General features: G+C 34.6%; 1 protein-coding gene across 1 annotated transcript; it reads left to right on the plus strand.

Moving 5' to 3' along the window:
- The first annotated feature begins 11,290 nt into the window (after positions 1-11,290).
- LOC120145893 lies at positions 11,291-17,102 on the plus strand. The gene is made up of 16 exons (XM_039159609.1): positions 11,291-11,587; positions 12,403-12,614; positions 13,332-13,468; positions 13,547-13,657; positions 13,771-13,872; positions 14,068-14,176; positions 14,270-14,470; positions 14,680-14,848; positions 14,945-15,026; positions 15,108-15,201; positions 15,286-15,382; positions 15,721-15,814; positions 15,894-15,966; positions 16,326-16,499; positions 16,596-16,718; positions 16,845-17,102. The coding sequence occupies exons 1-16, from the start codon at positions 11,572-11,574 to the stop codon at positions 17,016-17,018; spliced, it is 1,968 nt and encodes a 655-aa protein (XP_039015540.1). The 5' UTR covers positions 11,291-11,571; the 3' UTR covers positions 17,019-17,102.
- The last annotated feature ends 980 nt before the right edge of the window (positions 17,103-18,082 follow it).

An 18,082-nucleotide genomic window follows, 5' to 3' on the forward strand; every position in this document is an offset into this window, starting at 1 on the left:
AGAGTCTAACAAGCACATGAAACTTATGGTAAACAAAAAACCCTAGCAGTACAAAGATCCTCAGCCATCGTTTCCATTCCAGCTAGGCGTGTCCCGTACATGTGCAGAATAAAAGCCATTCTACATGCAGAAATTTCAGGCTCCCCCAACTAATCTTTCGCAAGAAAATCTTCTCCTGCAAAGAAAAAAGAAAGGACCATCAACAACAAATCTCAAAGAACAATTTTCAGGATTGAATGTTTCTTTGATTGGTTGGAAAGGGGAATATTTTAATGTATAAATCGGTAAAATAACATAATCAAAAGGGGGAGGGATAAAATATAACGCAGAAAACAATGAACAAGAGGAAACCATTGTACTAATCAATTAGTCTTTTCCTTTTTCTTACAGTGTACTCCCTCTCTAGCTTTACTTTTTCACATTCAAATACAAATCTGATGAGTATTTTCGAAGAACATGCAATAGAAAAAGAAAAATAGGAGAGTTAAAACAAACAAATAAAGGAGGAGGCTTTATTTTCAATCGAACCCCAGTCGTCGACTTTTGGGCTCTTCGTCGACGAATCCGAACGATGAGGAGAAAGAATGGACAGGCAGAAAGAACATAATTATAACTCAAAACGATCAAACGGTGTACGACGGCTGATCAAAACAAGGAAAAACGAACAATTTTTGTCTCTTTCATGGCAATCCGAGCATTTTTTGAAGAAACGGTCACCAAATTTAGACTCAGGAAACCAAGACGAGCCACCCCGTAAAATTTGGCAACAAACGACCCTGTCCGAGAGAGATCACTGGCGACTTATGGCAACTGTGTGAAGAAAGAAAGTATGAAAAATTTGCTTTTTGGAAATGCGCGCAAATAATTTTTGGTAGCAAAAATTTTAACCTTTAGACTTATTGTTATATTTTATGGGTAAAATCTTATTTCTGACGTTTAACTTTGATTTTAAATAATTTAATCCGTAATTATATTTATTTTATTTTGACCAATTTTTTATTTTATTGTTTATTTATTTATATCTTTATTTTAATATTTTTATTTTTACTAATACCTTATTTCTATTTTGTTTTCCAGGTTCATTCTTAATTTTTTTATATTGTTAATTCTTATTATTTAACTTTATATATTTAACTTTATATTTTATCCACTCCAATCCTCAAATTAATTTTTTTGAAGTTGCTAATCTTTATTTCATTTTTTATTAATATTTTATTTGTTTGTTTTTTCAGGTTCTCTAATGGAAGTTCATGATTTTCTTTTTACTTATTATAACTTATTTTATTTTACGTATAATTTTATTTCATCTTTAATATTTCTATATTAGTACATCATTTTCATTTTAGTATTTATCTTTGTTATTTTATTTATTTACTTACTTATCGATATGTTTATTCTTTTAATTTTTTGGGAAAGATACAAGAGGATTTAACTTTGAAGGGATCAATAATTAAATTGAAATTTAATTTTTCAATTTTTAAGACAGTTGGGTAAACGTGTGGTACCGAAAAAGCTAATTCGGGGGTGCTTATTCTTTCCCAATTGTACTCGACTCCCAAATCTGACAATTCTTTGAGAAGATGCATATCCGGTAAGTGGGCAAAATAGGGCTTTCGATCTACCTCATTCAAAAATGATCAGTGGCGACTCCATCACAATTCCAAGTCGAAGCGTGAACCCGAGACAACCTGAATGACCATGCGACATATTGACAACTTCGTTGGGGACGTTAAGAGTCAGGCCAAAATCAATTACCTGGTTCTTTTTTTATTTACCTTTGATTATTTTTTAAAATAAATAGTTATACTGATGTTTTCTCTCAGTGATTTTAGATTTTCAAAAGAAAAGCCGTTTCAAGATCTAAACCTGAGCTCTAAACCCATTTATGTGGGAGTGAAAGCGAAGCCTATGTGAGAATTTATTTTTTGTATATGCCTAGCCTAACCTTCGAGATTCGTATGCCTTATGTCTTCGTAGGAATTTATTCCTCGTGCAGGCATAGGGAAACGTATCTCTTTGACTCTAACTCAGCCCGTATAAGCCTATAGTGGGTTTAGGATCGAGGATCTAGTAGGTCTAAGGGGGCATCAATTAGGAGAACTCGGGTCCCTTTTCTAGAACCCAAAACATGTTACTACGGGAATTAGAGTCTACCCCTAAACCTCTTACAAACCCTAGGATGTTGTTGCTTTATTTCTTGCCTTTATATTATCGTTCAAAGCATGTGAACTAGAGATATATGCGGTTATGATTATTTTTGGAGGAATGCATGCACGATTAGAAATCATGATTGGGTATATAATGCGGGGTAGGAACTGTTATGATTTTTTGTTGTAATTATTAATTCACTATACTAACTTCTTTTTCTTTTGTTTCTTTTTTTCGTTTCATTTTACTTTTGCATCTGCATCTGCATCATTTTATAAGAGATATTAATTTGCGAAGTATTCGTCAAACTCTGGATAGTTTTCATTAATGTACAAAAGGGTTATGATAGAAGAGGCTAAAGAACGTTAGGCCACGATTACGATCTACGAAAAATGAAAGAAAATATGACCAAGAGATGGCTACGTTAGCTGACTTCACATCAATTGAGCAGAATGACAACCAGGAGTTGTGATGCACGTGTGGCAAACACGAGATAAGGTGTTAATGTAGTCTACAACTCTATCACAACTCTGAAATCAACAATAAAAGTGAAGACATGATGCATGATAGGGAGAATCCATTTCAAACATAACGAAGATTATAGGAGTAGATCAAGTTAGAAGATGACGAGATTAAAGAAAGCATTAAATGTGGAGTCTTGAAAAGCACAAAAACATCATGGAGAATTTAATTTGGACCTTTAATTGAATCATGTATGGTTATGGCTCAATCAAGCATCCAAATATTCAACCTCCCACCAAAGGTCTAATTCCATGACTCAATCTTTTCACCGTTGCCGATAATGCCACTTAAATTCAAATAATCTTCAAATTGCCCTCAATTCGATTTGAATTGAGTTACCGGACAAAATTTGGTTATGACACTAATTTTAATTTAATCTAATAAATTGATCGTTCAATTAGGATTTGACATGTGTTAGCACATGATCATTACACAAGTGTCAATACATGATTAAATGATTTTATTTATTAATTTTAATTTATTTAATTAAATAATCTTTCTATCTAATCAGGAGTGACATATGTCACCATCTGATTTAATATAAAATAAAGGGACTTCAAATTACACTTGAGGAAGAAAAGGAGAGTGCCCAAATCATTGCACCGAAGGTCCATAGTGGTTTTAAACTTACAACAAATTGTATTTATCCTTTAAAAAATTGTTAATGATAAAAAAAATATAGAAAAAAATAGAAGTAAAAAAATTAGAATTAAAACCTAGAAAAATTATAAAGTAAAAGAGTATATAAATAATTAAAATTTTAATATTTTATTTATATCTAAATACATTACATATATTTTTTAAATTATAATTAATGGAAGATTTACAATAAAAATAATTGTAAGATTTTTATATTTTAAAATTAAATCAAATATTTTTATAATTTCATTTTTTTATATTTTAAATTTAAATATTTTTATATTTTAATACCAATTAGGTGATACATGTAGATTTTAAAATATAAAAATATTAATTTAAATTTTAGATTTATTTTTTAATTTCAGTTTTATATTTTTGAAATTAAATATTAAATTTAAATAGCTCGAAACATTAAATTTAAGTAAAATATTAAATTTAATTTAATTAGAAATCTTCCATCAATTCAATTTAATATATATATATATATATAATTTATTTAGATGTAGATAAAATATTTAAAATTTTAATTATTTATGTGCTCTTTTATTTTATAATTTGTTTAGGTTTTAATTCTAATTTCTTTTTAGTTCTATTTTCTTTTAAGAAACTTTTAAAGAATAAATACAATTTGTTGTAAGTTTTAACCATTGGACGCTCTCCATTTCCCTCTATGAAAGTTGGTTCGATTCCCCTCAAGTACAATTTTATGTCCTTTTATTTACTATCTAATTATGTGGAGATACATATCACTCTCTGGTTGGATAGAAAATTTATTTGATTAAATAAATTAAAACTTAATAAATAAAATCATCCAATCATGTATTGATATGTGTAACTAACAACACATGTCATGATCTTATACTAACATATGTTAGATTTTATTGAATGATAAAATAAATTTAAATTAAGACTAAATTAATAGAATATAAAATATTAAAGATTAAATGTATAATTATATCACATTTTTAACTGGCATGTCAATATTTCTGTCAACTGATTGAAAAAATTAAAAGAATAGTAACAAAAGTAAAAGAGTTAAATAATTAAGTGGTCAATAATATATTTTATTCTATTATTAATTTCAATAATAAATAATTTTATAATTTATTTATTTTCTATTTCAATTAAAATAATAATAAAACTATTGTCAAATACCCTTTAGCGGGAATTTTCCCACAAAATAATTTTACCTTCAAATATTCGAGACGAAATTAAAATTAGAACATTCAAGATAACTCATTGATAGATTTTTTTTTATTCATATGAGGTAAATATAAACAAAATTAAAATTAGAACATTCAAGATAACCCATTGATAGATTTTTTTATTAATATGAGGTAAATATAAGGTAATATCTATTAAGAAAAATATAATTCTCAATCTTTCGGCATTAAAGATTTACACTCCTAACATATATGTGCTCTAACTCGGATCATAAAAAAATAACAATAATTTTTTACTACAAAGACTATTTGGTTCGTGTATACTTCGTAGATAAATAATTTATAAAAAAAATTCTTAAAAATTGATATTCTTAAAGAGCCAATCAAACCTTAACATATTTCATCCGAAGATCAAAATATTTAATCGCAAAACCCAATCTATTTAAAATGAAACTTATTATATAAAATTAAATTAAATAAGCGTGAACAACCATTTTGTAATAAAGCAATTTGATATCTTATATACTTGTAAGAAGCAAATTTGGTAGTGGTATAATCTTTTGGCTTTCCTATAATTAGAAACTTTTTTTATAGAATATTATGCCTCGTTAAAAACCTAGACTTGTCTTCCATATTACAATAGTAACATGAAGGACAAAGGAAGAGAGAAAAGAGTGCCTACTACTTTTATTAATTAGGAGAATAATACACTGCCATCCCTCACATCATACTTTAAAAGCCTTAACCTTAAACACATAAGACTTAAACACCTCTTTTTGCTAAAACTTTAACACTGATTACATAATACTGAAAACAAAATCCCTGCAAAAATGTAAGGGAGTCTAGCACGCTAAAACCCCAAAAAAAAAAGCCTAACGATCATCATATACCATCCTTAGCTAGTCTGTCCGTTTCCCAATTAGCAGCTCGCAAGATTTGTCTTAACATAATATCCTTCTCATCCATTATGGAAATGATCTCCTCCACCAAGGATAGAAACATAGGGGGGGCTTAGTTCCAAATTCTTGATCCACTTCAAAGCATTACTTGAATCCGATTCTAAAATAATCCTCTTATTAAGACCGACACCTGAATCAGACAACATGCACAACCCCCTCTTTATCGCCAATAATTCTGCCATAATCGGAGGTCCCCCCAACCTTATTAGAGAACCAATGAATCAACACACCTCTGTTGTCCCTTATAAGTCCATCTATACCACATTTATTCCAACCACTCACCATCGCCCCATCAACATTAATCTTTATGAACCCATCTGGAGGAGGAGCCCAACAAGTATGTTGGGATCCACTTTTTTCTGTCTACCAACCGAATCAGCAATGGTTAAGTCATCCACTAGGGAGTCAAAAAGAATCAGCACAGCATCAAACCTAGCAGCAAACCAAGAGACTATTCGAAATCGAACAATAAAGAACATCATCACCACATCCAACTTTCCTTTCATGAAGATAACCTCATTCCTACATTTCCATATAGTCCACAGCACAGCCCTTAGGATAAATTTCCAAATATTGGAATTCTGTAATAGATCATCCCACATAATAATAAAGTCTAAGATGTTATTAGGAATCACCAAAGAAACATTCCACAAATTTGCAAATCTAACCCACAAACCCCAAACAACCTCACAGTACAAAAAAAAAAGATGAGAAACATATTCCACAAACCTGCCATACAACGAACATAAAGGGTCTTCAATCCCAGCCACACCTCGCTTCAACAATTCCTCTTTAATCGCCACTCTCTGATGAGCAACTTGACATATGAAAGTTTCAACACGTGAAGGAGCTATCCTGACCCAAATATGTTTGTCCCACTCAGCCTGAATCCCCTGATTACCAGCCGTATCAAACAAATTGCTAATACAAGACTTAGTTGAAAAACAACCCTCTCTATTCCCTATCCAAATCCAGTAATCGTCCTCATCAAGAGATAATGAGATGTTGTTCAATGTAGAAATCAGCTGCAACCATTGTTCAATCTCCCAATCCACCAGATTTCTTCTCATTTGAATATCCCATACCCAGCCTGCAGCATTGGTCACCGTAAACTCCACCACTTTACCCATTTTATTATTCGAAAGTGCATACAATCTAGAGAACAAGTCTTTAAGAGGGATTTTTCCCAACCAAACATCATGCCAAAACTCCACAGAATGATCGTTTCCAGCTTTCAAAGGCAAATTTCTCCTAATGCAATCTCCAAACTCATCATATGAAAAGAAGTTATTAATCACTCCTCTTCAAATCCAAGAGGCTCGAGCAGTTGAAGTATTCCCCAACATTTTGGAATTCAGATCCAAATTGTTCACCTAACAAACCACCCTCTTCCACCAAGAATCCTTTTCAGAGGCAAACTTCTAAACCCACTTTCCCATCAGTGCTTTGTTCAGAATATCTAAATTCGAGATCTCTAGACCCCCCAACCTTCTCGGTTTACTGACCAAATTCCAGTTCACCCAATGTATGTTTCTTCCATCTGTCAAACCCCCCATAAAAATGTAGCCATGATCGAATTTAATTTTTGCAACACAGTTCCTGGAATTCTAAAAATAGCAAGGAAATAAGTGGGAAGGGAGCACATCACTGGTTTAACCAACACCACCCTACCTGCTAACGCTAGAGAGTTTACCTTCCATCCAGTCAACTTATTATGAAACCTCTGCACTATTGGCTTCCACATTGCAATGGAATTTCTCTTGGACCCCAAAGGCAATCCTAAATACCCTGCTAGAAAATTACCCACTGAGCAACCAATTTCATTAGACCAACCAGCTAGCACCTCCTCCTCAACATTTATTCCAAAAATTCTGCTCTTAACTAAGTTAATCTTCAACCCCACCAATAACTCATAGATCCGTAACACCCTTCTAATATTCTTCAAATCTCGGATTGATGCTTTGGAAAAAAAATAATAAGATCATCCGCAAACTGCAAATGCGATAGCTTGAAAGAACTTTCTTGAACTACTAACTCAAAGCCCGAAAACAATCCCATATCCACTGCTTTAGTTAACAACAAATGAAGCAATTCACCACCCAAATTGATTAAACAAGGGGGATCGCGAGCAACCCTGTCTAAGTCTTCTTTCAGTATAAATTCTATTCGTAGGAGTACCATTTAGTAAAACCGAAATAGAAGCAGTTGACATACACTGATACATCTAAAAGCACCATTTTTCACCAAACCCCATTTAACCCATTATTTTCAACAAAACCAACCAATCTACCGAATCATAGGCTCTCTTGAAATCCACCTTAAAGACTACCCCCTCCAACCCTCTCTTCCTCCAAAAATCGATTCCTTCATTTGCTATAAACGAACAGTCCAAAATATTCCTTCATTGAATAAACCCAAATTGAGATGGACTAATTATCTCATTAATGCACAAATTGAATCTTCTAGCTAGGACCTTTGACAAAATTTTATATAAGCCTCCCACAAGGCTAATAGGCCTAAAGTCCTTCATCCCCTCCGGATTGTCCTTCTTAAGTATAAGGGAAATAAAGGAATGATTCACCTCCAAGTCCCACTCTTTCCCCATATAAAAGTCCTTAAAAAACAACATAATATCCTCTTTCAAAGAAGACCAACATTTCTTAAAAAAACCTAAAATTATACCATCCGGCCCAGGAGCTTTGTTGTTGTCCGAGTTGGCAATTGCTTCCCAAACTTCCTCTTTTGAAAATGGCTTCTCAAGTGCTAAACTCTGTCCTACCAATAATTTTAGAAAATCTAGATCTAATTCCTCAGCCTCCAAAAAATTATTCTGACTAAACAGACCATTAAAAAACTCCACCACATAAGCTCTAATTAAGGTAGGGTCTTCTACTACTTCATTACCTACTTTGTGGGACTTAATACCATTTTTTCTTCCTCTAACTGAAGCACTATGATGAAAAAAATTGGTTTTCTTACCACCATCCATTCTCCATTTTTAGTTTTTATTTTTGCAACCAAATCGATTCTTCTTTCTTTTGTAGCTCCCATAGTTCTTTTTTTGCTTCAATTATTGATTTCATTGACACCGAATGAAGACCTTATTGCATTTCCAATTCCAGATCCTGAATTTATTTCTCCAATAATCTGATTTTTCTCGGTAACTCTAAATAACCCCTCCCAGACCATCTCTTTACCACATCCTTCACCCGCTTTAGCACCTTAGACATGGGCTTCCATTCTTCCTCTTTACAAAGTTTAACTAGCTCGTTCTCCATCATCTCACTAAACCCATCCTCCTCCAGTACATAGTTAAACAATCTGAACAGTTTCTGCCCCCAATTACATTCTTTGTTCTCTAACAGAATAATATTGTGATCTGAAACAGACCTTGGCTGCAATGACTTACTTATATTTGGAAAACAAGCTAGTAATCTCTGATCAACTAAAAACCGATCCAACCTCTCAAACGTGGGAGCTTCCCTATTATTACACCATATAAAACGACCTCTAGACAAAGGCAAATCAAACAAATTGGCCTTACTCACAAAGTCTCTAAACATATTCATTGTTACCGAATTCACAGCCCCTCATTCTTTCTCTTCCTGTGACAACACTGCATTGAAAACTCCTCCTAAGCATAATAGACAGTCAACATTATCCAAAAATGATAATAACTCACTGAAACACATCTCTTTATCTGCATCCACACTAGGGCCATACACATTAATAAAACAACAACTTCCTGGTACTCATTCCAAAGTCCCTTTTATTACTACAAATCTACTATTAATGACTACATCCTTCACCACAATCTCCTTCTGATTCCACAAGGTTATTAGACCACCAGCATAGCCTATAGCAGGAGATATTGCCGAACCAGTAAGTATTTTACCCCCATTTTCCTCATCAACATATGACTGACAACCTCCAATTTTGATTATTGCAAAAATACAAATGTAGGTTTCTTCTCATCAACAAATCTCCTAATTGCTCGAGCTTTCACCATTCTACCCAACCCTCTAACATTCCAAGACAACATTGACCACTCAACCATCATTAACATACAATAACCTTACTTCCTAGTTACAACTACCTTCCCTCTTTCGAGTTCCTTTCATTAACCATAGGAACCATTTTGTCCATAAAAGCTTTCTCTCCTCCTTTGAACTTCACACCCAACAACTTGGAAACATTCCAACATTCCAAAGCCTATGCCACCCCCTTTGTCTCATTCACTGCAAAGGATTCAGACTCATTACCATTGCAACTCTTAACTTCCTACCTCCTGGAATATACATTCTTATAAAAACCTCTCTCGATTTTGCTTACTGTCGCGCATTTCCCAGAATGACGACGCATCACCGGTGAGACAGACACGTTATGCAACTTTAAAACAACTTCTTCAACATTAGTTACTTCTACATAATTAATGGCAACAATATTTGATCTTAAATTCCTTTGAACATACCCATTTGTTAGACTCCTATCCATGCTGGTACTCAGCCCATTTTCTTGAGCAACCGTGTCCTGGCCCAATATGATATCTCCAATGCTCCTCTCATTTTCTCTCCCTTCATTAAAATCCTCTGACACTCCCTATTGACTAGGAACACCACCTACTACTGTCTCCTCAGAACAAAAGTCAACAACCAACCTTTTTTTATAGCCTACTTTTCCTTTCAAATTTTCATCGATAAACGTATCATCTCCTTATTGAGCACCTCGAACCCATGTTTCAACCCTATCCTGAGAATCTGACAAGGACTGCTGCCCCAACTGCTCTTCATGTCCTTCCTGAACATCCCACTGGCTCCAGTCCGATGAGTTCTCCTCCTAATGATCCACTGTTCCATCTTCTTCAACCATATCATCCAAGACCGAAAAAAAATCATCACTCACTTCTACCTTAATTTTAATGGTAAACGATCTTCCATACGTATTGACAGAGACCTGAGAAGGAATATCAAAAGGACTCTCCACAACAAATGTGCCACTCTACAATCCGTTTTCTGAACTGTTTTCTCCTGGATCTTCACTAGCTTGCCCCATCTCAATGCCAAGTTTGTAAAGAAAGGAACCGTCCAACAATTTAATGGAACACCTATCAAGGAAACTACACAATAGGCTAATGGAAAACAATTCTCATCCACCACAGATTCCAACCTTTTGAACCATAAGGACAATACCTTCCACTTATCTTCCATCGCTGCTTTTTTTTCCTCCACTGAGTGAAAGACTATCAAACATGCATTTTTTGCATATCCCCATCTTACCACCTTGACATTAAAACCCTCGGTCCTTAATGCCCTCTGCACAAATTCTACTTCAAAAATCCCCTTACAAATTCCTGTTAAAGAAGACCTTACCCATAACCTCTCCTCCATTGAAATAAACACTTACAGAGACTTTTTCACCTCCCTCTTATCTCCAACATTACTCATCTGCTGGCCATCAACTTTTTTCACCCCCAATATTATATCCTTATATGTCCTACCATCATGAAAATTGTTTAACAACTCCTTCTTCCCTACATCTTCCACTATGGGTATTGGTTTTTTCCTTTTAGACTCCTCTACACCTACATCTTTTGACCTCACCACAATATGTCACTTCAAGTTCCTCGCAGCACTATTCCTCTGATATTTTACAATCGACACCATTACCCTCCTCACATCGATCACTACGTTATTCATACGCTCCATTGCCTTAAGCAAATCCTCCTTACTTGCAAAATACATAAAAGCAAACATACGACCTTATAGTTAGGTCTCATATTAACAAACGGAATATACACCTTAATAACCTTGCCATGAAAACTAAATCGTTTCCATAAAACACTTCTATGCACTCCCTTCCTGAGATTATCTACAAACGCTACCAACGGAACTCCTCTTGGCTCCGCTCTACCTCTGTCTAAAGAAGCACGTTCACTCTCTCTCTAGCTTTCTCATTCATGTTTTTTCCAACACCCTATAATTAGCAACTTATATTTGTTCCATCTTTCAAAAAGGAGAAAAACGATCATTTCTTTCAGGCGATTTTTGGTTCCCTATTAAATCCCTCAAAGAAACCCGACTGTCAGAAGGAAACACAGGATTTCAAAGATCGGAGTAATTGCAAGCATCGCGCCGGAGAAAATGGACTGCCCTCCTGGTTAGTCTCCGTATTTTGTTTTCCTTGTGCTTCCTATTAATTTCACGAATTCACTTTCCAACCTCCAAGTTTCTGTGCCGTTTTCATTTAATTCATCTTCCAAACTGTTTAATTTGTTAGTCTCCGATTCTTAGTGTTTCGCGTGGTAGCTGAGGAAATCGAAATTGAAAGAAATAAGAGATAATTTAAAATCGAACGGAAGCTTACTGCTAACCTTACTCAGTACAATATTCTTTGCTCTTCCCCCCCCCCCTTCTGTTGCTTTTCGATTCTCTGTTTCTTTTCCTGCTTAATTGCTTTTTGTTTAGTGGAGATCTATGGCGGTTATGCAATTGAAAGCCGTGTAATAGCTCTATAGGTTCCGGCGTTGTAATTTAAGGTTGAATTAAAAGGAACTAACTCTAGGCATCATTTTTAATTTTTGAAGTACGCTTAAGGTATCATTAATAATTGAATATGAGGTTTCTTTGGAGTTTGAACGTTCTTGATAAATATGTTAGAAATACAGGCGGATTATTTATTAAATCAACTCCAAACGAACTTAAAACTATTCTGTGATGTCTTATGAGCACATTCACCCATTGATTACACCTGAAGAGGATGATCTATACTGCTTTATCTGTCTAATTTATACTCTCTAACTTAGTTCTTGAGATGAACTGGGTTAGGGTATGACACCAAGCAACACAGAGGAACACTTTTGTTTTCATTCTTAACCTTTTCTTGTCAATTTCAACATCCATGGGACTGCAAATATAAATTTTGGATCAGTATATTGGTCTAATGTACTCTATTTGGAATTGTTCAACTTGTAGGAAATTCGCAAGATATGGATGTTCCACCGGTTGAAGGTGTTGCAGGGGGAGGGACAGCCTATGGTTGGAATGATGCTGGTTTACATGTTTCAAGTTCACTCAAGGGCTCGACTGACCCTACAGAAGTTCAAACTGCTGATTTAGTACATGTGTGGTGCCTCCCCAGCACAGCAAATGTTGGACCGCAAGAAGTGCCTAGAAATTTAGAGCCTGTAAGTCATTGTCACGCCTTTTTATTTTTGTTTAACATCTAATAGGCACTTCGGTTTAGGGATACATTCATGCAGGTCCAAGGGGTAGATTTGGATGGTCTTTATTTTTCCTTCCTATATCTGGAGTAGGCTTTTACAACTCTGTTTGTTCACTACATGCATGCAAACACTAGTCACAGCTTGTTGTTTTGATTTAGACTTGCATGTTTATATATCATTATCAAATTATGGTTAATAATTAATGTGCTCATTTTCATTGACCTGTTAATGTTTGTAGGGGTGGAAATTGTTTCTTTTGACTTTCATTTTCGTCCAAATAGAAATATAAATTGTATTCACTTTCTCACTTTCCATACTACTACTGTTTTGCAATTCTGTGTTCATCCTCGCATCCTTATGGTCTATGGGGCAGACTTCAGGATAGATTTCATTGTATATGATTTGCATATTATAATTTTATGTTTCCTTCTCAAGAGAGCTCCTTTTGGTTGTATAATGTGTAGACTGAAATAAACACTTGGGTTTTTGTGCATAATTGATTTTTTTTTAATTTTTTCTTTTCTATATTCTCTCTTTTTTTTCTTCTTTTTTAGTTTTGTTTTTGGACACATTGGTTACAAGAACAAATTTAAGGATTGGTTACTACAAGAAATGACTCAGATGTTCTTTGAATGGATGTCTCCCACTTGACTTATAATGAATTTTTTAATCTTGAAGATAAACCTTCTGGCAGCTAGAAATGAGAGGGAAAGTGTACAAATAGCTATCCGTCCAAAAGTCTCTTGGAGTGGTTCTAGTATTGCTGGAATCGTGCAGGTTCAATGCTGTGACTTATGCTCAGCATCTGGTGATCGGTTAGTTTCTAGACAATTTCAGTTCTTTGTTTTGTGATAGGTTTAGATTATCTCCCCACCATATTCCGCTGTTGGCAGGTTGATTGTTGGTGAATCAGTAAAACTGCGACGAGTGGTTCCCATATTGGGTGTACCTGATGCTCTTGTACCTCTTGATCTCCCAATTAACCAAATAAGCCTACAACCTGGGTATGGCTCTGTTCTAATAGTGCATGCTTTGCTGGCATGAACAAATGCTGAGTGGTCCTTAATCCATATTGCTTGGCACTAAGAGGGCCGTGTTTGTTTTTCCCCTGCTGCAGGGAGACAAGTGCTGTTTGGCTTTCAGTAGATGTGCCAAATGCACAGCCTCCAGGTTTATATGAAGGGGAGATCATCATTAATGCTATAAAGGCAGATACAGAGTAACATTCCTTCCTCTTTTTTACACTGTTTACCTTAGTTTTTATTCTGTCCATTAAAATCAATGAATTGCATTTATTAACGGAGCATGCTTAATAGTTTATATGCCTTTTGTATGAATCGAGTAGTGTTACCCATATTATCTCATACTTCTTATTATAAACATGTAATCTCAAGAATTCGTACCTATAATTCAGATCTTCAACACAATGCTTGGGCAATGCTGAGAAGAGTCAACTATTCACAGAACTTCGTAATTGTCTTGATGCTGTGGAGCCTATAGATGGAAAACCATTGGATGAAGTGGTGAATATCCGGATCTGTTCATTTTTTTGGTTCCTATTACGTTTATGTTTCCTTTCTCTTTTTGAACTGTTCATATGATTAATTGCCTTGTAGATGGAGAGAGTGAAATCTGCAACTACATCTTTAAAAAGAGCTCTTTTTTCTCCATCATTTTCTGAGTTCTTTTCGGATAATGGGCCAGTTGATATGATGGATGAAGATGCCATATCAAACCTTTCTGTACGAGTCAAGTTAAGTTTGACAGTTTGGGACTTCGTCATTCCAACAACTCCCTCACTTCCTGCTGTATTTGGTGTATCCTGTATTTTATCTGTATTTATGATTTTTTTAGGCCGCCACTTCTGAGTTATGACTGAGAAGACAGACTAAAGGGTTATTAGTCTTCACTTTACCCTTGTCTACTAACTAAATTCAGATTATATTTGGAATGGCTGATGACAAGTTATAGGTGTTTCATTTTCTCCTCTCTAGAGAACTTGTTGTGTGCTTAACCATGTGTCTAGATATCTGATACTGTAATTGAGGATCGGTCTGGTGTCGAACATGGGAGCAGTGAGTGGTATAATGCATTGGAGCAGCATTTCAAGTGGCTTCTTCAGTACAGAATCAGTCCATACTTTTGTAGATGGGGTGATAGCATGCGTGTTTTGACTTACACGTCTCCCTGGCCAGGTAACAAAGAATTGACATTGACTGACCTTTACAGCTGTGATTGCTTCCTTTTATTCCCTCTTTGGTATATATATTTAACCACTTCTACTACTGCAGCGGGTCATCCAAAATCAGATGAATTCTTTTCAGACCCACGGTTAGCTGCATATGCTGTTCCACACAGTCCAGTGGTCTCCCGGTATAGAGCTAGTTGCATGCTCACATCTCTCAGGTATTTTAGTTACAAAAACTGATGGATATGCTTATTGATGTGCAACAGTAATGAGGCAGCAAAGGATTATTTGCAGAAAGAGGTCGAGATATTGAGAACAAAAAGTCATTGGAAGAAAGCTTACTTTTACCTCTGGGATGAGGTATTATCTGTTCTTCAATTGGCCGAAAAACTAGTTGTATATGGAACTCTTGACACACTGATGAGATTGTATTTCTTTCTGCAGCCACTGAATATGGAACAATACGAATCTCTTTGCAACCTTGCGAGTGGGATTCATGCTTATGCTCCTGATGCTCGCGTTTTAACCACTTACTATTGTGGTAAGATTTCACGCCCCTCTTTGTTAAGTTTTCTATTAACATGCCAGCTACCTCTTTCAAAAATCATAATTTTCCCTTGAGTAATTTTTTGTCATCTGTTTGTATGTGGAATCAATAGTTGCAACCACATGATATGATAGTATAAAGTTTCCCCCTCTCTCTGAGGGTACTTGGTAATTTTTTGTCATGGTCCAACTTCTAAAGGCTTATTGATCTGCTTCTCTAGTTGACGTGCTATAGTATCGAGATTATGTATTTCAGGAGTCATGTCCCTTTTTTGCAAGGCATCATTTTCTTAACTGTTGCAATGTTTGACCTGGTTTGCTTCTCTCATGCAGGACCAGGTGATGCTCCTCTTGCACCAACTCCTTTTGAGTCTTTTCTAAAAGTGCCAAAGTTCCTACGCCCTCACACACAAATCTATTGTACAAGGTATCTCTTTGCTTATTATAGCTCAAAGGGTTCTTCCTTGTCCTGAAGAATAAGTAAAACTCTTTGTCTTTGTGTGCAGTGAATGGGTATTTGGTAATCGGGAGGATCTTGTTAAGGATGTTATTTCTGAATTGCAGCTAGAAAATGGAGAGGTAATGCTCTTACTGGTGGTTCTGCCTATTTCTTGTCTGGTTAGGGGTGACCTAAACAAGCATCTTTATAATTATTGTCTTGACTTGAATTAATCATTTTCTTATGATTCTTTGTGGGAATATGTTATTTACTTACTTTGATCCTAGCAAAGTGAACGGATTCCTACTGGATTCTTCCTCAAAAATGTTTAGTGTACTTACCACCAGTTGAGTTGTTTCTTTGTCCTGCAAGTGTGGCATTGTACTGCGGCTTTGCAAAGTTCATATTATGTATTTTGTTAAAAATATAACTAAGTCCCAGCATGAAAGTTCCAAGCACCATGAAATGTGATGTTGATGGGAGTGAGGTTTTATATTAGGAATGGTGGACTTACGTTTGCATGGGTCCATCCGACCCTCATCCAAATTGGCATCTGGGAATGCGAGGAACACAGCATCGTGCTGTTATGTGGCGTGCATGGAAGGAAGGTGGAACCGGTTTTCTGTATTGGGGTGCCAATTGCTACGAGAAGGCAACAGTTCCCAGTGCAGAGGTATTCATTCAACATCTCAAATCCACAATAACGTATCTGAACTCTTTCAAAGAAAACAAAGATTCCTGAAAATGCAAAACATTCCTTTTCGTGCAGATAAGATTTAGGAGAGGCCTCCCCCCAGGTGATGGCGTTTTATACTACCCAGGTGAGGTGTTCTCATCTTCGAGTCAACCGGTTGCTTCGCTTAGACTAGAGCGAATTCTTAGTGGCTTGCAGGTAAGGCAAATTTCCACATCTTCGTCGGTGCCATGCTCTAAATATAGAAAGATGATAGTGGTAAATTCCTGGTGTACAAGTTTTGCAACTAATTTACTTAAAATTGTATTTATTATGCTTGAATAGGACTTTGAATACCTGAAGCTTTATGCGTCAAGATATGGAAGGGAAGAAGCTCTTGGTCTTTTAGAGAAGACAGGTGTTTATTTAGGTCCGGAGCGATACACTATGGAACATATGGCAATTGATATGATGCGAGGTGAGATTTTCAACGCCTGCAGATCATCATCAGGTTCATAAATCATTTAATGTTATTACTTTATTTTTTGTGATCCCATCTTCTTTCATATTTTAGACATCTTTTTGTACTCTTAAATCAGTAAGAGACGAGCTTAGTTACTCCTCGCCCAACAATTTATATTTGTGTCAACTTGCAGTTAGGATATAGGTATGCTATGTCGTCCTTTTTTTTATTATAAATTTTTGTGTTTGACAAGTATTTGGATTTGATACTGAAAACTTTAAAATTTTCGAGAATACAAACTTTTAATGGCATATATATTATTTTAAAGTTAAATTATTATGATAAATGTTACCAAAGAAATGAACATGATAAACATATACGAATTTGTAATTTTCAAAATATACAAGTACAAATATGATATGAACAAATAATATAAATTGGTGATTAATTGAATAAACTTTTTTCATTCTATCAAACACTTTTAGAATAGGGTACATTGTAATTGTGATCGCTTAATTTTGATGGATCTTAATCTAATCACTACCTTTTATTTTTCTAATCAAATAATTTAAAGTTAACAAAATTGATAGATATACTTATACATTTGATCTTCATTATTTACATATTTCATTGACTTGATTTTAATTTAATTTAATTTAATAGATTTAATTTTCTAATAAGTTGATGACACATGTTAAATATTTTTATTAATTTTAATTTATTTAATTCAATAAATTATTCTTTCAAATAGATGGGGACACAAATAGTGTTGAGGAAAACTGAACTTGGAATACGGGGAGGCTTGGGCATGTCTTTGCCAGTAGGTCAAATTACGCATTTGTGATATGAAATACGATATTATGTATATATATCTTATTATGTAGTTAATGTTAAAAAATAGAAAAATAATGAAATAAGAATATTTTGGTATTAGTTTTGTCACGAATAATATTCTTTAATTAGTAGTTATTGATTGTCTACGATGACTCAAAAAGTTTAATGTCAAAATAAAATTATTAAAAAAATTTAATGACAAAATTAATACACCTTTAAAAATTTATGTCAAAAACATCCTTTTGAGTATCAATAGTCATATTCAAAAAGGCATAATTTGTCGACT

The sequence above is a fragment of the Hibiscus syriacus genome, unplaced genomic scaffold (genome assembly GCF_006381635.1).
Source record: "Hibiscus syriacus cultivar Baekdansim isolate YM2019G1 unplaced genomic scaffold, ASM638163v2 tig00110895_pilon, whole genome shotgun sequence".
In the NCBI taxonomy this organism is placed as follows: domain Eukaryota; kingdom Viridiplantae; phylum Streptophyta; class Magnoliopsida; order Malvales; family Malvaceae; genus Hibiscus; species Hibiscus syriacus.

Coding starts and splice junctions, on each gene's coding strand:
- LOC120145893 (XM_039159609.1), top strand. Junction 14,471..14,679: donor CACTTCCTGCTGTATTTGGT/GTATCCTGTATT, acceptor CCATGTGTCTAG/ATATCTGATACTGTAATTGA. Junction 16,719..16,844: donor GAATTCTTAGTGGCTTGCAG/GTAAGGCAAATT, acceptor ATGCTTGAATAG/GACTTTGAATACCTGAAGCT.